Raw genomic sequence first — 19,717 nt, 5'->3', positions numbered from 1 at the left:
CTATATTCTTTAGTTATTTACATTTAAATATTTCCATCATAATTTACCTCGTAACTTCTGGTTATTAACGTTTTCTACATTTGTTGCACCAAAAGAATGAGTAACTTAGTGGATTCATTGAAATAGGAGAGTGAGGGAAATCGGATTGTCTGAACTCTGAATTTTAGGGAGAAGGGGAGAAAGATAAGAACGGAGAGCCAGTGCGAAGACAGAGACGGTCAGAAGCAGAGCAATGGGGGCGAGACAAACAGAGGCGGAATGACAGAGCGAGATAGACAGGCTCCAAACGAAGAGAGAGCAGGGGAATCTGAGAAAGACAGGGAGAAAGAGAAACTCAGAACTTATTAGTCGAGCGAACGCTGATTGATGCCCGACGACCATCAATCCTGAGAAAGCGGCCAATCCTGTCGCTGGGAAACGCCCCATAATTTCTGAGTAAATTACGTTTCCGCTGATATGAATTTCCGCTTGAATATCAGAACAGAAATGTCAACACATTTCAAATAGTGCTTCATTTCTGCCGAACCCGAAACCAGACACCATGTGCTCCTTACTTTGTTTGCTGATAATAATGGTCTTGCTGCCCGGTGAGTCAATAAACTCTGACAAAGTGTCATCCTGACTTGAAACTTTATCTCTGTTCGCCTCTCACAGATGTTGTCAGATCTACTGAAAATTTCGAGCATTTTCTTTTTTTGAGTCAATGTTTAAACGATCAGTGTCTGTCCCATGGGCTCTCTTCCCTCCCAGATACTGAATAACTTCTGTGTTTTGTTACAGGGGCAAATGCTGAAGATTCAGTGTTTCAAGATCGATCTGAATTATCGGTTCTGGAAGGACAGAACGTAACACTGGACTGTAAAAGCTCGACAGCTGCTTTTCAAACTATGTTCTGGTACATCCAGTATCCCGGGCAAGCTCTGAGATATTTGATGAAGATATATAGCTCGGGCAATACCGATAAGTCTCCGGATTTCTCAGATAGATTCTCGGCTGCTTTGCACAAAGGAAACAATACTGTTCCTTTGAATATCGCCAGAGCTGTTCTGTCCGACAGCGCCGTGTATTTCTGTGCCATGGAGCCCACACTGGTACAGATGGAGCGAACCCCGCACAAAAACCCCAGACTGGGAGTTCCGGTTAGTGATCAGCAGAGGGCGCTCCCACACTGATAAACAGAAATAATTATTTTGTCTCGACAGTGATAGTCACAGGGTCATAAACAAAATATCAAAACTAAACACAACACTCAACACGAACGGCTGAGCCACAGTTGAATTTTTAACTTGCAACTATACTAAAAATACATTTACAGTTCCTTAACTCACGCTTCAACCTTTGATGACATTTTCTTGCCTGTGTGAATTATTGTGCAGCACTTTCCCCATCTTCACTCTCCTTTTCAAGGTCTCTTTGATCAAAGGGTCTATTTGATCAGAGTATTTTGCTGCCTAAGGGACAGCTTATATTGGCATATACATTTCGCAAGGTTATCATTGTGCTATTTAAAACAATCCCTGAGAACAGGTTGCCATCAATGTTCATTCTCATTTTGAATGTCTGTCAAATGTTTTCTGACACAATTCACAACCCAGTGTTTCTCTGTTTCAATAATCAGACCAGCGACTTCATTCCCACCCGCCCCCCGACTGCCCGCCCCCCGACTGCCCGCCCCCCGACTGCCCGCCCCCCGACTGCCCGCCCCCCGACTGCCCGCCCCCCGACTGCCCGCCCCCCGACTGCCCGCCCCCCGACTGCCCGCCCCCCGACTGCCCGCCCCCCGACTGCCCGCCCCCCGACTGCCCGCCCCCCGACTGCCCGCCCCCCGACTGCCCGCCCCCCGACTGCCCGCCCCCCGACTGCCCGCCCCCCGACTGCCCGCCCCCCGACTGCCCGCCCCCCGACTGCCCGCCCCCCGACTGCCCGCCCCCCGACTGCCCGCCCCCCGACTGCCCGCCCCCCGACTGCCCGCCCCCCGACTGCCCGCCCCCCGACTGCCCGCCCCCCGACTGCCCGCCCCCCGACTGCCCGCCCCCCGACTGCCCGCCCCCCGACTGCCCGCCCCCCGACTGCCCGCCCCCCGCTTGTTCCCCCCCCCCCCCCGCTTGTTCCCCCCCCCCCCCCGCTTGTTCCCCCCCCCCCCCCCCCCCCGCTTGTTCCCCCCCCCCCCGAGCTGTCCCCCCCTCTCAGACCCGCCCTGACCAATTCCTCTGAGACCCTCCAGTCCCACCAGGATTTCACCCCCCCTCCCCCCAAATCCCAGCCCTATCCATAGGGGCCCCTCCCCAGCTCCTGAACTCCTGTCCCCAAACCCCACCCCCACCGACAGACCCAAACCCCACCCCCACCGACAGACCCAAACCCCACCCCCACCGACAGACCCAAACCCCACCCCCACCGACAGACCCAAACCCCACCCCCACCGACAGACCCAAACCCCACCCCCACCGACAGACCCAGCCCCCACCGACAGACCCGAACCCCACACCCACCCCCACCGACAGACCCGAACCCCACCCCCACCGACAGACCCGAACCCCACCCCCACCGACAGACCCGAACCCCACACCCACCGACAGACCCAACCCCCACTGAGCCTAATCCCCCCCCGACTCCTGAACCCACTCCCAATCCTAAACCTGCCGCACTCAATCTCTCACCCCCAAATTCCCCTCTCCCCTCCAGGTTCCCCACCCCCCAAAACCCCCTTTAAATCCCCACTGCCCAAACCCACTCTCAGTCCCTCCACTTAAACCCCTCTGAACCTCCCCTCTGCCCAATCTCTCTCTGCCCCTCCTCCCGATCCTCTCTGCCCCTCCCCCTGATCCTCTCTGCCCAATCTTCTCCAATCCCAATTCCCCCCCCCCCCCCCCCACTCCAGCCAAATCTGTTGTCCCTCCTCACAATCCCTCTAAATCTCCCGATCCTTCCCTCTGAGCCCCGTACCCCGCTCCCCCACTGCCCAAACCATCTTCAAAGCCCCCCGGCTGAATATCCCTCTAAGTTCCCCTCTTTCCCCCCACCCCTCTCAACCTGGCAAATTCCCACTCCCTCCCTGTGAACAGCCTCTGGACTGACAGATCCCCCCCCTTCTAATTAGTAACCCCCCCCCCCCCCCCCCCCCCACCACACATCTATCCCCGTCCACCACCCCCCTGTAAACAGCTCCTGGTGGAGTTGGATGTGGAAACTCTGCCCATTTTAAACATTAACGTTCAAACGACTAATTCCCCTGACACTGAGCAGCCTGTGTTATAACATCCCGCACCCCCATCCTGTACAACAGACCCCCTGTCTGATTCCCCCCCCCCCCCTCAATTGCCCCCTTTCTCTGATAACCCCTGACTCTGGTCAGCCTGTGTTATAATATTCCCCCCTCTTGTACAACAGCCTCCCCCACCAGCCCCTTCCCTCTCTGTCTAATAGCCCCTGGCTCTGAACAAGCCCCTGTATTACACACTCCCCCCTTTCAGCAGTGCTGAATCCCTCTGAATTGCCCCCGATTCCCTCCCTCTGCGTTCCTGGGCCTTTGCTGCTTGTGAACAGCAAACCCGTGATCTGGCCCGTCCCCCACGAGAGAGCAGAGAGGGAGATAAGAGGCAGAGAAGCAGAGAGATATAGAGATGGAGTTAGAGAGAATGCTACTGTAATTCAGACAGAATGATTCACAGAGAGAGGGAAGCAGAGATCAGATACAGAGAGAGATAAGAGGCAGAGAGATATAGAGATGGAGATAGGATGCGACTGTAATTCAGACATTGATTCACAGAGAAGGGAGGGAGCAGAGATAAGAGACAGAGATATAGAGATGGAGTTAGTGAGGAATCTGCTGTGATTCAGACAATGATTCACAGAGAGAGGGAAGCAGAGAACAGATAGAGATATAGAGACAGAGGATGCTACTTTAATTCAAACAGACTGAGTCAGGGGGAGGCAGAGATAGAGAGAGGGGGAAGCAGAGAGAGATAGAGAGAGTCAAGCAGATAGCTAGAGAGATAAGACAGAGAAGCAGAGTTAAAGTTCAAATTTTATTCGTCACAAGTAGGCTTACATTAACACTGCAATGAAGTTACTGTGAAAAGATGGAGATAGAGAGAATGCTGCTGTACTTCAGACAGAATGAGTCAGAGAGGGAGCAGAGATAGATAGAGCGAGAGAGAGATGGAGAGGAGGCTGCTGTGATTGAGATAAAATGATCCACAGAGAGGGAGAGAGAGATGTGCAGAGAGGCTGAGATACAAAGTGAGATGTCGAGATAAATAGAAAGTGGGGCTTTGGCAAGACAGTGACAAAGTTTCAGAGAGAGAGTGAAAGATAGAGAGAATGAGAGAAAAGGGAGAAAGATGCTGCCATTTTGAGAGGCTGAGGTATAAAGGATGGGGAGAGACAGGGATTGGAAAGATGTGGAGAAACAGTTCTGAGGATGGGGGAGTTGCACAGACAGAGCTTCAGGGAGAGGGATTGAAATCTGGGATTACATTGGAGCAGGGATCACTGGGAATACCCCCTCCCCCTGACACACAGACCACTAACCCTCCGTGTAAAAGCCCCACCAGTCTATCTGTGAATAAAAATGAACGACCAAGACACGGGGACTTTTATTAATATTTTTCTCTCTGGTTATAGCTCTTGTCCGAGGATTCCTCACGGCAAAACTATTCGCTCTCTGCATCGCCAAAGTTTCCAAAGGAATTCTCCTTGGAAGAGAGAAAGAGAAAATAAAGTGAAATTTGATTAAACACAAAACAAAAGCTGATTATAAACAATAAAAGGCACAGCAAGATCCCAGGACTTGCTGAAATTCACAATCTCACTGGGGGAGGTGGGGGAAACATTCATTTTCACCTCCTCATTATTAAACCCTGACAAAATGGGAACACGTTTCAAATGCAATGAACTTCCAACTGCCTCCTGACTGTCCCGATATTGAATTTATTAAACACATCAAAGCATTCTGGGGGCTTTACTCCAGAGACAGGCCAGTGAAAAAACACAGGAGGCCCCAATGAAGTTCCCACTTCTATCAGTCACCTCTCTCCCCTCACTCTGTTTCTCCCTCTCCGTCTCTTACACACTTCCCCCCAGATCTCTATCTGTCCAATACCCCGTCTCTGCTCCTGTCTCTGGATAACCTGTCCTGATCTCTGCTCTGTTTCTCTATCTCGAGGCGAATCTGGATTGAAATGCTCTCTCTAAGTTTCTGTCTGACCGTTTAAAATAAAACTCACAATCAAAAGGGAAATGAGAAGGGGGCGGGAGCTGGAAAATCCACAATCCCACCCTGAAGCGGCTGCTTCACATTTTATTGAACCATTGAATTCAGCCACTTAAACCCTGTTGGGGAATTAAGCGAATGCAAAAGTGCTGCTGAGATTTAGGCCGTGAAGTGAGGCCTAGTCACAGAGGCTGCATTATTCCTCCGGTAGAAAGAACAAACCCCCCTCTCTCCCACCCCCCAGTTAAACAGAACAATCTTCTCCATCCACACCCACAAATCCCAGCGCCCTGTCTAAAAACACAAGCAGGACTCTGGGATTGAGAACAAGCCTTTCCCCCAGGCTCAGGAATTTGAATTTCAGCTCCCTCTCCCTCCCGAGTGCTTCACAGTGAGAGAGAGAGAGAGAGAGACTGGGAATGCTGCAATCAGGATCCCACAGGGAGTCCCACACTGCAGGAGGACACCCCCCCCACCCCCAGAGCCTCTGTCTCTATCCCCCTACCCCCCCTCCACTGAGCCCCCCCACACTCCCCACCCATTCTCTGTTCCTCTCTCTCTACCCCACCCTCCTTCCTCTCCATCTTTTCATGTTTAAAGTGTGGGGCGCTGTCACAGTGCAGGGAATATGGGGCGGGGAGGAGGGCACAGCAAGATCCCACACACAGTCTGAGCAGGGCTAGATACAAAGTGATTTTTAAGTGAGGATTGGGCTAAAGTGAGTGGGCAATGAGGGAACCACACTTCTCCCTCTCTCTCCCTCGCTCCCCCCCTCCATCTCTTCCCCCACCCCAAATAAAAATAATGACAAGTCACTCCAGGATTGGGGCTGTTTGTACATTCAATATGAACAGGGAACCTTCCACTTCGAGCACAGTCACACCTCTCTCTCCCATTCCCTCTGTCTCTCGCTGTTTCTTTCTCTCGCTGTTTCTTTCTCTCTGCCTGTTTCTCTGCCTCTATCTCTGAACCTGTCCAGCCCCCTCTGTGTCTCTTTTGCTTTCCCCCCAGATCTATATATATCCAAACCCCATCTCTGCCCCGGTCTCTCCTACTCTGGATAATCTGTCCTGATCTCTGCTCTGTTTCCCCGTCTGGGGATGAATGGGGATTAAAATGCTCTCTCTGATAAGTTTCTGTCTGACCGTTTCAAATAATGACGCGTTGTGGGCCACGTTTGCTATTTCTCAGTGATTTCCATGGGGAAATGGGGAGGGAAGCTCCTCCTGCAAAGCCAGATCTCTCTCTCACTGCAATGTGGCAGCAGCCAGATTCCAATATCTTTATATTGGGAAAAAATCTTTTCAAACACAACAGCACAGATTCAGCCTCAGTCACACAGCCGCTGGTTACAAATCCCACCTTCTGGGAGGGTGTGAGTGAGGGTCTTTTCCCCCAGAGACTGGGGAGCTGGGCTGTGAGTGCAGAGCAGAGGACCCCCCCCCCCTAACCCAGCCCCCCTCCAGTGTGTCTCCTCTCCCTGCCCCTCTGCCTTTGATCTCCCTCTGTTACCCTCCCTTTCTCTCTCCCTCCCTGATAACTCACAATCAAAGGAGAAAGATGGGAGAGAGAGATACAGCAGGAAAACCCACAATCACATCCCCAATCCGATGGATTAAAGCGGCTGCTGCTGGTTTTATTCGGCTGCCTTTCTCTCTCTCTCTCTCTGTCTTTCTCTCCTTCCCCCCCTCCCTGTCTTTCTCTGTCTCTGTCTGTCTTTCCCTCCCTCCCTGTCTCTCTCTTTCTCTCTCTCTCTCTGTCTTTCCCTCCCTGAAATTAAATCAAAAAAATTCACATTGGTGTTTTCCTTCACATTTGATTGAAAGGTGAAATATAGACAGGAATGTCTGGGGAGAGAGAGAGAGGGGAGGGGTGCAGAGATTGGGAAGAACGCTGGAGAGACAGAGACAGGGAAATTATGAACCCTCCATCCAAATAGAAATTCCTGGGAAAAGAGAGAGGAGAATCTGGAGTCACACAGCACAGAAACAGGCCCTTCGGCCCACCAGGTCTATGCTGGCCGTCAAATCCCAATCTATACTCCCCCCATTCCCCAGCACTTGCTGCACAGCCTACGATGCCTCGGTGATTTAAGTGCTTTAATTTACCCGACCCCCGTTTCCACTTTCTTTCCTTTGAACCCACTTTGCGGTCCGTGAGCGAGATTTTGTTTAATAAAGTGTGGTCGCTGTTGCAGTGCGAGCAAAGGCCACAGGCCCAGTGTGTGCACAGCAAGATCCCACAACAGCAGCAGCAACAATGTGAACCTGAATCAGATGGGACACAGTCCTCCCCAACACACCCCCAACACTCTCGCCTGCTGTGAGCCCCCTTCCCCACTCACTACCCTGTGTGTGTGTGTGTCTGTGTGTGTATCTGTCTGTGTGTTTGTGTGTGTCTCATCCCAAATTTTCAGAAAGGGTTGAACTCCCTCTTAAAACGAAGCCAAACCCTTTTTAAAACACAATCTCTGTGGTGCTCTGGAAGATCCCAGAAGGTGCAGTTCGCTGTGTTGTGTGTTTTAATTTGGGAAATGTTTATACAGAGGGAGAGTGAGGCAGAGAGGGGCTGAGGCAGTGAAATCCACCCCCCCCCCTCGCCCCGGGACCCTCAGAATTGAATCATAACGTGTAGGGCCACACGGGGGCACAGTGGTTGGCGCTGCTGCCTCACAGCTCCAGGGACCCGGGTTCAATTCCCGGCTCGGGTCACTGTGATCCTGTGTCTCTTCCCCCACCCCCTCACTGCACCTCACCCACTGCACCCCCACAAACCTCACCTCTTGCTTTCTTTTCCAGTTTTCCCCCTCTCTCTCTCCCACTCCCTCCATCTTTCTCTCTCACTCCCTGTCTGCCTTTCTCTCTCTCTCTCCGTCCATCTTTCTCTCTCTCCCACTCCCTCCATCTTTCTCTCTCTCTCCCTCACACTGTTTCTCTCTCTCTTTATCCCTGCCTGTCTCTCTCTCTCTCACTGTCTTTCCCCCTCTTTCTCTCTCTCTCTCTGTCTTTCCCTCTCTCTCTCTTTCTCCCTCCCTCCCTGTCTTTCTCTTTCTCTCTCAGAGACTGGGAATGCTGCAATCAGGATCCCACAGGGAGTCCCACACTGCAGGAGGACACCCCCCCACCCCCAGAGCCTCTGTCTCTGTCCCCCTACCCCCCTCCACTGAGCCCCCCCACACTCCCCACCCCTTCTCTGTTCCTCTCTCTACCCCACCCTCCTTCCCCTCCATCTTTTCATGTTTAAAATGTGGGGCGCCGTCACGGTGCGGGAAATATGAGGAGGGGAGGAGGGGGGACAGAGCATGAGGGCACAGCAAGATCCCACACACACAGTCTGAGCAGGGCCAGATACAAAGTGATTTTTAAATGAGGATTGGGGTAAAGTGAGTGGGAAATGAGGGAACCACACGTCTCCCTCTCTCTCCCTCCACACGAGAGACCCCCAGATCCTGTGTCTCTTCCCCCACCCCCTCACTGCACCCCCCACAAACCTCACCTCTTGCTGCCCTTTCCTGCTCTCCCTCACTCTCCCCTCTCTGTCTCTCTCTCCCTTTCTCTCTCTCCCCCCCTCTCTGTCTCTTTCTCTCTGTCTCTCTGTAATATGGTTATGAAGCTGCATATATAAGGTTAAAGATGTGGTGTTTGAGAAATGTAAATATTGAAAAGAAATGCTGAGAAAACCAAAACGAACCATCCAGCGTTGTGTCTTTAGAAAGCCACACCCACAGATCCCAGCGCCCTGTCTAAAAACACAAGCAGGACTCTGGGATTGAGAACAAGCCTTTCCCCCAGGCTCAGGAATTTGAATTTCAGCTCCCTCTCCCTCCCGAGTGCTTCACAGTGAGAGGGAGAGAGACTGGGAATGCTGCAATCAGGATCCCACAGGGAGTCCCACACTGCAGGAGGACACCCCCCACCCCCAGAGCCTCTGTCTCTATCCCCCTACCCCCCTCCACTGAGCCCCCCCACACTCCCCACCCATTCTCTGTTCCTCTCTCTCTACCCCACCCGCCTTCCCCTCCATCTTTTCATGTTTAAAGCATGGGGCTCTGTCATAGTGTGAGGAATATGGGGCAGGGGGACAGAGCATGAGTGCACAGCAAGATCCCACACACAGCTTGAACAGGGCCAGATACAAAGTGATTTTGAAGTGAGGATTGGGGTGAAGTGAGTGGGAAATGAGGGAACCACACGTCTCCCTCTCTCTCCCCTCCATCTCTCCCCCACCCCAAATGAAAATAATAAGTCACTCCAGCATTGGTGCTGTTAGTACATTCGATCTGAACTGGGAACCTTCCACTTCGAGCAGAGTCCCACCTCTCTCTGATTCCCTCTTTCTCTCGCTGTTTCTCTCTCCCTCTATCTCTGAACCTGTCCAGCCCCCTCTGTGTCTCTTTTGCTTTCCCCCCAGATCTATATATATCCAAACCCCATCTCTGCCCCGGTCTCTCCTACTCTGGATAATCTGTCCTGATCTCTGCTCTGTTTCTCCGTCTGGGGATGAATGGGGATTAAAATGCTCTCTCTGATAAGTTTCTGTCTGACCGTTTCAAATAATGACGTGTTGTGGGCCACGTTTGCTATTTCTCAGTGATTTCCATGGGGAAATGGGGAGGGAAGCTCCTCCTGCAAAGCCAGATCTCTCTCTCACTGCAATGTGGCAGCAGCCAGATTCCAATATCTTTACAACACATCAAATATGAGGAAAATATATTTTCAAACACAACATCACAGATTCAGCCTCAGTTACACAGTCGCTGTTTCTAAATCCCACCTTCTGGGAGGCTGTGAGTGAGGGTCTTTATCTCAGAGTAAAGTATAAAGTAAAGTTTATTTCTTAGTCACAAGTAAGGCTTACATTAACACTGCAATGAAGTTACTGTGAAATTCTCCTAGTCGCCACACTCTGGCGCCTGTTAATGCACCAGAGTGGGTTAATGCACCGAACCAGAGACTGGGGAGCTGGCTGGGCTGTGAGTGCACAGCGGAGGCTCCCCCCCCCCCCCCCCAGCTAACCCACTCCCCTCCAATCTCTCTCCTCTCCCTGCCCCTCTGCCTTTGCCCTCTCTCTCTCTCTCTCTGTTACCATCCCTTTCTCTCTCTCTCTCTCTCTCCCTCCCTGATAACTCACAATCACGGGAGAAAGATTGAAGAGAAAGAGATATAGCAGGAAAACCCACAATCACATCCCAAATCCAATGAAAGGGTTGACCAGGATGTTGCCTGGTATGGAGGGTATTGGCTGTGAGGAGAGATTGAATAAACTGGGATTGTTCTCCCTGGAAAGACGGAGGCTGAGGGACGACCAGCTGGAAGTTTATAAAATTATGAGGGGTGTGGCGAGGATAAACAGTTGGGAGCTTTTTGCCAGGACAGAAATGATAATTACAAGGGGGAACAAGTTCAAGATAAGGGGGGAAAGGTTGAGTGGAGATGTGCGGGGAAGGTTTTTACACAGAGGGTGGTGGGGGCCTGGAATGCGCTGCCAAGTGAGGTGGTTGGGGCAGATACATTAGTGACATTTAAGACTTATCTGGATAGACACATGAACAAACGGGGTAGAGAGGGATACAGGCCATTGGTCTCGATAGGTAAACATGATCGGCGCAGGCTTGGAGGGCCAAAGGACCTGTTCCTGTGCTGTGCTGTTCTTTGTATTAAAGTGTCTGCTGCAGGTTTTATTCGACCGTCGAGTCCCATCGATTTAAACACAGGCACTGTTTGGAAAAGGAGCAAAATGCAAAAGCCTTCCTGAGGTTAGGCCTGGGATTGAGGCCTGGTCACAGAGGCTGCATTATACATCCTGGACAAAGAACAGGTTCCCCAGGCCCCGGGCAGTTCACCAGAACAATCCCCTCCAGCCCCGAAACCTCCCGGACAGGGCCTGGGAGGAGGGAGGGGGGAAAAGGGAACCTGTGCTTCCCCCACCCCCTGTCCCCTTCCACCCTCCCCTCACACCGCACGCAGCCCCCATTACAGAATCATAGAATCCTACAGTACAGAAGGAGGCCATTCGGCCCATCAGGTCTACACCAACCACATTCCCATCCAGGCCCCATCCTCATTACTCCATGTGACTCTCTCTCTCTCTCTGTCTCCCTGTCTCTCTCTCTCTTTGTGTGACTTTCTCTCTGTCTCTCCCGATCTCTCTCTCCCTGTCTAATATTGTTATGAAGTTGCGTATATCAGGTTAAAAATGTGGTGTTTGACAAATGTAAATATTGAATAGAAATGCTGAGAAAACCAAAACGAACCATCCAGCGTTGTGTCTTTAGAAAGCCTGTGTCTCTGTGCTGGGGATTTTAAACTGCAGAAAGCAGGCTACAGAAGACAACTTTACAACATTTGTGTCCAAAGCAGCAGCCAGAGTCCCAGCAGAGCAAAACAGGCTTTGAACTGGACCAATGATTTTAAAACAAGCTCCCAAACACACACAACCAATTGCATTCAAATTGGGGCGTTGGTGACAGCCTCAAGCCACTCAAATTGCAGGAATACTGTGAGGAAATTCTGGGTATTTAAACCCGGGACAGGGGGAAATAACGGGGAGGGAGCGACCTTGCTGCCTCTTTAGATTGAAGGGGGGAGAGTCTGATACTGAATCCTGCAGTAATATATACAGCTTCATCACATCACCATCTAAATAGAAGCAGAAACCAACTCAGAAAGTATTCCAGACCCAAGCAGCAGAAGCAAGTTCACACTTCCAACAGACGCCTGGTTATTCGAGGGTGACTCTATTCTGTAATGATTTATTTCATTATTCCTGAGTGAGTCTTGTCCTTGGAACAGCATTCTACTGGGGAGTTTATTCAGTTTGTTCATTGTTTTAATAAGGTTGTCACCCAGTCTAAATTAAAGACCTGTTTGGTTGTTCCTGATGGAGAGAGTGTCAGATCTTGCTTTAATTTACCAATTTCTCCCACAGTCCAAAGCTGTGCGGGTTGGGTGGATTGGCCGTGTTAAATTGACCCCAGTGTCAGGGGGATTAGCAGGTTAAAAGTGTGGGGTGACGGGAATAGGGCCTGGGTGGGATTGTGGTCGGTACAGACTAGATGGGCCGAATGACCTCCTTCTGCACTGTAGGGATTGAATGTCTAAAACCAGTCGCTTCCTCCTGTCTCTCACACACTTATTTAAGATTACGAGGCGAGGTGTATCCCTTTAGGGGGTTACAAAATAGCGCAGAGGGAAACATCACCTCAGAGTGGTAACAATATTTATAATCCCACAATCACACACCCACCCTCCCTTAGTCAATGAATGAATGATTCAAATGACAATGAAGGTAATTCTGCACAGCAAGATCCCACTGCCAGTCCCACAGTGGAGGAGGACACCCCCAGACTCTGTGTCTCTTTCCCCCTGCCCCTCCTGAGACCCTCTCACACCTCCCCCACCCCCTCTCTGTTTAGCTCTCCCTCCATTTCTCTATCTCTCTCTCTGCCTCCTCCGCCTCCCCAACCCTTCTCCTTCCCCTCAATCTTTCCTGTTTAAAGTTCTGCTCACGGTCACAGTGCGAGGAATAGGGAGCCAGACCCACCTGTGTGCACAGCAAGATCCCACACACACAACCTGGTGAGGGCCAGATTAAATAAATGTTGTGGGTGAGGACTGCAGGAGAGTGTGTGGGAAATGGGATCCACTCCTCTCTCTCTCTCTCTCTCTTCCCAAATTAAATTGACAACAATTCACATTGGTGTTTTCTTAAACATTTTATTGAAAGATGAAATATAGACAGGAATGTCTGGGGAGAGAGAGAGGGGAGGGGAGGGGTGCTGGGATTGGTAAGAACACTGGAGAGACAGAGAAATTCTATACCCCCCCCCCCATCCAAATAGAAATTCCTGGGAAAAGAGAGAGAGAAAAGAATCTGGAGTCACACAGCACAGAAACAGGCCCTTCGGCCCACCAGCTCCATGCTGGCCATCAAATCCCAATCTATCCTCCTCCCATTCCCCAGCACTTGCTCAAGAGCCTACGATGCCTCGGTGATTAAAGTGCTTGAATTGACCCGACCCCTTTTCAAGCTTTTTCCTTGAACCCACTTTGCGGTCCCTGAGCCAGATTTTGTTTGAAAATAAAAAGTGTGGGCGCTGTTGCTGTGCAGGCAAAGGCCACAGGCCCAGTGTGTGCACAGCAAGATCCCACAGTAGCAGCAGCAATGTGAACCTGAATCAGATGGGACACAGTCCTCCCCCCACCCCTCCCCCACTCTCTTGCCTGCTGTGAGCCCCCTTCCCCACTCACTACCCTGTGTGTGTCTGTGTGTGTGTCTGCATCATCCCAAATCTCCAGAAAGGCCAGAACTTCCTCTTAAAAGTAACCCATTTTAAAACTAAAATCCCTGTGGTGCACAGCAAGATCCCACAAAGTGCAGTCAGCTGTGTTGAGCGTTTTTTAAATTTGGGAATTGTTTATACAGAGTGAGGGAGCCAGAGAGGGGCTGAGACAGTGAAATCCCCCTCTCAGGACCCTCAGAATTAAACTGGAGACCCTGTCCCTCACTGAAACCCCCCTCCCTCTAACAGCCTGTGTCTCTCCCCCTGCATCTAACCCACAACTCTAGCTGTTTCCATCCCTCCCTCTTCCTCTCTCTCCCTGCCTCTCTGTCTCCATCTGTTTCTGCTCGAGAAGAGACAGGGAGAGAGAGGACAGGGAGAGAGAGAGACGGGGAGAGACAGAGATAAAGCGAGAGAGACAGATATTTGATAATTAATTGTGTATGGTCGCATTATTGAGTGTGGTTTAATTTGGTGATTTTTTTATACAGAGAGGCAGAGAGAGAGGTGAAGACAGTGACATTCTCCCCCTGGCACCCTCGCAAGTTCAAAGACACAAAAGCTGCAGACACTCACACACACAAACTGGGTTTGGTAAGTTTCCCAATCTCTGCAGCTTCCCATGTGGCCCAGGGTTTGAATTGAAATTTAAAAGCAGCTTGGAGAGACTGCAGGATTTTTGAGTTGAGTTTCTCCCCCCCCCTCACCCTGTAAATATAAAATAGAAATTCCTGGATTAAAATATTCCCTTGGACAGAGCAGAGGGAATGTGTGAGTGGTGTGTGTGTGTGTGTGTCTGAGACCTAGGCTGGATTTGGGAATATCTGCCTGCTGAAGAGGGTCAGTGAAACCATCCTGGCTGAATATCTCATCGCTAAAGAGTCACAGAGAGAGATATCTGATCAATAAATGTGTTACTGAACCCACTCTGGATGCTCCCTCTATCTCTGTCTTTCTCACTAACTTCATTGCAGTGTTAATGTAAGCCTTGTGACACTAAGAAATAAACTTTAAATCTTTCAACTTTAAAAACTCTCTCTTTCTGTCTCTCTCAGTAACTGCAGCGTTAATGTAAGCCTTACTTGTGACACGAATAAACAAACTTTAAAACTTTAAATATCCTCTCTGTCTCTTTATCTATGTCTCTGTCTCTGTGTGTCTCTGTCTCTCTCAGTAACTTCATTGCAGTGTTAATGTAAGCCTTACTTGTGACACTAATAATCAAACTTTAAAACTTTCAACTTTAAAACCTCTGTCTGTGTGTCTCTGTCTCAATTCAGACACTAGTTCAGTGCCAGGTTGAGAGGGGGTCAGTATTGAGCAGAGTGGGAGGCAGTTTGATACAAAGTTTGCAGAAACTGCAGCGAGTGTTTGTAAACATGTTGGGGTTGTGGAAAGGTCAGTGTGTAACAAGCTGAGGGAAGGTGTTTCCAGTTCACATGTGGCTACTTTTTGACAGAGTTACCTTTGCATCTACAGGGAGCTCTGAAGCCTCATGGCTTTCTGCCTGCCTCTGTTTGAACAGTTTAATATGTTTCAGCACTGAGACCTCTGGCCCTTGTTGGGAATATCAGTCTCCCAGAATACCAGTATACCTGACTGCCCACCTCCCCGCCCGCCAACCCCAGCCCCCAACCCTGTGTGTGTGTTGTCCCAAGTCTGGAGACTTCCCCGCAGTCCCCTGAAAGGTTTAAACTGCCTCTGAGAAAACACCCCTTTTTAAAACAAAATCCCCAGCAAGATCCCACAAGGTGCAGTCAGCTGTGTTGAGTGTTTTGTAATTTGGGAAAAGTTTATACAGAGAGAGTGAGGCAGAGAGGGGCTGAGACAGTGAAATCAAACCCCCCGGGACACCCAGAATGAAAATTACACAGCACAAAATCCCAGGATTGCCCCTTTCCAGGTTTTACTGAGAGATTGTCCAACTAAATATTAATTCCTGGGAAAAAGAGGGAGAGAGAGAGAATAAAGAGAGGCAGAGAGAGGAAGGAAATGGAGAGAAAAGCAGAGAGAAATAGACAGAATGGGGGAAAAGCTGTGGAGAGGATGAAATGAAAATCTGAACATCTGTTAACTGAATTGTAAAGGCCTCTGTGAATTTTATTCAACAATTAGGTTCATTGCTCTGTCTCCGACCCCTGTTATTTTAGATTTAAAGCAAACTTATAGACAGTTTCATACATAATTTACTCTGCCACCCACCAAAGGGTTAACGTGTTTGCGACTAATTGCAAAGCCGGGATATTTTAACCCCAGGGTTTCAAACTCCAGCCCCCCCTCCCCACAATCGAATCCGAGGAAGCAAGATTAAAATTAAACCTGGATCAGGATAATAAAGAGACAACAACTCACTTGCAGCCTATAGAACAGGCTTCAGTCCATCCATCCTCCTCTGGAGAAAAGCCCCTTGTCCAAGGATTCCGAGTCCCGTTGCAGTCTTCAAAATTCAAATTCCTGGGGAGAAGAGAGAAAATAGTTAATTAAAATACAAGAAAATATTTAAATTAAATAGCACAAGAGCCCAGGATTCCCCTTCTCAGATTTTACTGAGAGATTGTCTAACTAGATATGAATTCTTGGGGAAAAGAGAGAGAAAATTAATTAAATACAAGAAACCATTGAAATTAAATCTCACCAAAACGCAGGATTCCCCCTTCTCAGTTACACAATCTCTCAGAAACATCAGAATGGCATGAACAGAGAGAGAGAAGTCTACAAACAGAATCTCCTAAAACTGAATTCAAATATCCACAACCCCCCAGTCCATCCCTGTCTCCCTCTCAGACTCCAGGAGCTGCTCATCTCCCTCTTTCAGTTTGGGAAGGGGCTGCTGATTCCTTCGGGACACTTTTTAAAATCGCCCTCCCGGGATTGGTTTCTACAACTCCCTCCATCTCCCTTTCACTATCTCCCTCTCTTTTCTCCCTCTGCTCCTGTCTCTCTCACTCAGTGTAAAGATGGATGTTCCTGTCTAGATCCTTGTCCCTGTCCCCTCTCTTTCTCACTCGTTGTCTCTGTCCATAGCTGTTTCTTTCCCTCTCTCTCATGTACTCTGCATTGAAATGAGCGATGCCATATTCCTGTCTCCCTGTTTACAATAACACAGTTTTTGTTGATTAAAGGTTTAAAGAGACACAAAGGAAGATGGAGCCAGAGAGAGAGAGAGACATTCTGGAGAGTGAAAGACAGATATGGAAGAATGCTCGACGGAGAGAGACATTCTGGAGAGTGATGGACAGATATGGAAGAACGCTCGAGAGAGAGACATTCTGGAGAGTGATAGACAGATATGGAAGAATGCTCGAGAGGGAGAGAGAGACATTCTGGTGAGTGATGGACAGATATGGAAGAATGCTCGAGAGGGAGAGATGAATGGAAAGAAACAGGAAGGGAGAGAAAGCTGAAGATAGGGGAAAAATACTGGAGAGAGAGACAGAGAGAAAAGCAGAGCGAAATAGAATGGGGAAGAAAGCTGCAGAGGGGAAGATAAATGTAATGGCTGAACTTCAGAAAATTGAATTGTAATGTCCTCTGTGAATCTTATTTAACATTCGGGTAAATCACTCTCTCCCACCCCTGTTATTTTGGATTTGCATCAAACTTTTAGACAGTTTCATATTACAGATATTTAATTTACTCTTTGCCACCCAGCAAAGGGTTAACCTGTTTGTGACTAATTGCAAAGCCGGGATATTTTAACCCCAGGGTTTTAAACTCCACCCCACCCCATCCCACAATCGAACCAGAACTGGTTCGTCCAAGAAAGCGAGATTAAAATTAAACCTGGATCAGGGTAATAAAGAGACGACAACTCACTTGCGGCCTAAAGAACAGGCCTCAGTCCATCCATCCTCCTCTGGAGAAAAGCCCCTTGTCCAAGGATTCTGAGTCACATTGCAGTCTTCAAAATTCAAATTCCTGGGGAGAAGAGAAAATAATTAATTAAAATACAAGAAAATGTTTAGCACAAGAGCTAAGATTTCACTGAGAGATTGTCCAACTAAATATTAATTCCTTGGGAAGAGATCGAATATAATTAATTTAAATACAAGAAAATGTTTAAATTTAATACACAAGAGCCCAGGATTCCCCTTTCTCAGTTACACAATCTCTCAGTAAAATCTAAATATTAATTCTTGGGTAAAAGAGAGAGAAATATATTAAAATACCAGAAAATGTTTAAATTAAATAGCACAAGAGCCCAAGATTCCCCCTTCTCAGATTTTACTGACAGATTGTCCAACAAAATATTATTTCCTGGGAAAAAGAGGGAGAGAGAGAGGGAATAAAAAAGAGAGACAGATAGAGGAAGGAAAGGGATGGAGAGAGAGAAAGCAGAGAGGAAATAGACAGAATGGGGGAAAAGCTGCAGAGAGGACGAAATGAAATTTTGAACTTCTGAAAACTGAATTGTAAAGGCCTCTGTGAATTTTATTCAACAATTAGGAACAGCAGTCTGTCTCCCATCCCTGTAATAAAGAGACGATGACTCACATGCGGCCTATAGAACAGGCCTCAGTCCATCCATCCTCCTCTGGAGAAAAGCCCCTTGTCCAAGGATTCCGAGTCATGTTGCAGTCTTCAAAATTCAAATTCCTGGGGAGAAGAGAAAATAATTAATTAAAGTACAAGAAAATGTTTAAATTAAATAGCACAAGAGCCCAGGATTCCCCCTTCTAAGATTTCACTGAGAGATTGTTTAACTAAATATGAATTCCTTGGGAAGAGATAGAATATAATTAATTTAAATACAAGAAAATGTTGAAATTAAATAGCACAAGAGACCAGGATTCCCCTTTCTCAGTTACACAATCTCTCAGTAAAATCTAAATATTAATTCTTGGGTAAAAGAGAGAGAAATATATTAAAATACCAGAAAATGTTTAAATTAAATAGCACGGTAGCACAGTGGTTAGCACTGCTGCTTCACAGCTCCAGGGACCTGGGTTCGATTCCCGGCTTGGGTCACTGTCTGTGTGGAGTTTGCACATTCTCCTCGTGCTTGCGTGGGTTTCCTCCGGGTGCTCCGGTTTCCTCCCACAGTCCAAAGATGTGCGGGTTAGGTTGATTGGCCATGCTAAAACTGCCCCTTAGTGTCCTGGGATGCGTAGATTAGAGGGATTAGCGGGTAAAATATGTAGGGATATGGGGGTAGGGCCTGGGTGGGATTGTGGTCGGTGCAGACTCGATGGGCCGAATGGCCTCTTTCTGTACTGTAGGGTTTCTATGATTTCTATGAAGAGCCCAGGATTCCCCGTTCTCAGATTTTACTGAGAGATTGTCCAACAAAATATGACTTCCTGGGAAAAAGAGGGAGAGAGAGGGAATAAAAAAGAGAGACAGATAGAGGAAGGAAAGGGAGAGAAAGAGAGAGAGAAAGCAGAGAGAAATAGACAGAATGGCGGAAAAGCTGCAGAGAGGACACAATGAAAGTCTGAACATCTGAAAACTGAATTATAAAGGCCTCTATGAATTTTATTCAACAATTAGGAACAGCGCTCTGTCTCCCATCCCTGTTATCTTGGATTTAAAACTAACTTTGAGACAGCTTCATATTACAGACATTTAATTTACTCTCTGCCACCCAGCAAAGGGTTAACCTGTTTCTGACTAACTGCAAAGCCGGGATATTTTAACCCCAGGGTTTCAAACTCCAGCTGCCCCCCCACACCCCACAATCGAACCAGAACTGGTTCATCCGAGGAAGCGAGATTAAAATTAAACCTGGATCAGGGGAATAAAGAGACGACAACTCACTTGCGGCCTATAGAACAGGCTTCAGTCCATCCATCCTCCTCTGGAGAAAAGCCCCTTGTCCAAGGATTCCGAGTCACATTGCAGTCTTCAAAATTCAAATTCCTGGGGAGAAGAGAAAATAATAAATTAAAATACAAGAATTCTTTAAATTAAATAGCACAAGAGGCCAGGATTCCCCCTTCTCAGTTACACAATCTCTCAGTAAAATCTAAATATTAATTCTTGGGGAAAGAGAGAGAAAATAATTAAAATACAAGAAAATATTTAAATTACATAGCACAGCAAAAAACCCAGGATCTCCCCTCAGTTACACAATCTCTCAGTAACACCCAAACACAACAAGTCAGTTGTAAAGCAGAGACTAAAGAGATTGAGACAGTTCCCTCCCTGTGTGTTTCTCTCTCTCTCTCTCTATTCCACTCTCATTCAGATCTCGCTCCCTCTGATATGAAACATTAAATCTG

The 19,717-nt window shown here is 48.5% G+C and overlaps 1 gene segment (V, D, J or C); it reads left to right on the top strand.

Annotated features, from left to right (window-relative positions):
- Positions 1-571: 571 nt before the first annotated feature.
- Positions 572-1,091, top strand: LOC144488609 (T-cell receptor alpha chain V region PHDS58-like; the record flags this gene model as incomplete). The annotated part of the segment is given in 2 exon segments: positions 572-587; positions 781-1,091. Coding segments are annotated over 2 exon segments (327 nt in total), but the record flags the coding sequence as incomplete, so codon positions are not given.
- Between the last annotated feature and the right edge of the window lie 18,626 nt (positions 1,092-19,717).

The sequence above is a fragment of the Mustelus asterias genome, unplaced genomic scaffold (assembly GCF_964213995.1).
Source record: "Mustelus asterias unplaced genomic scaffold, sMusAst1.hap1.1 HAP1_SCAFFOLD_1707, whole genome shotgun sequence".
NCBI classification, from domain to species: Eukaryota; Metazoa; Chordata; class Chondrichthyes; order Carcharhiniformes; family Triakidae; genus Mustelus; species Mustelus asterias.
Note: the sequence above shows the minus strand (reverse complement) of the source record. Positions and strands in the feature narration are given on the sequence as shown.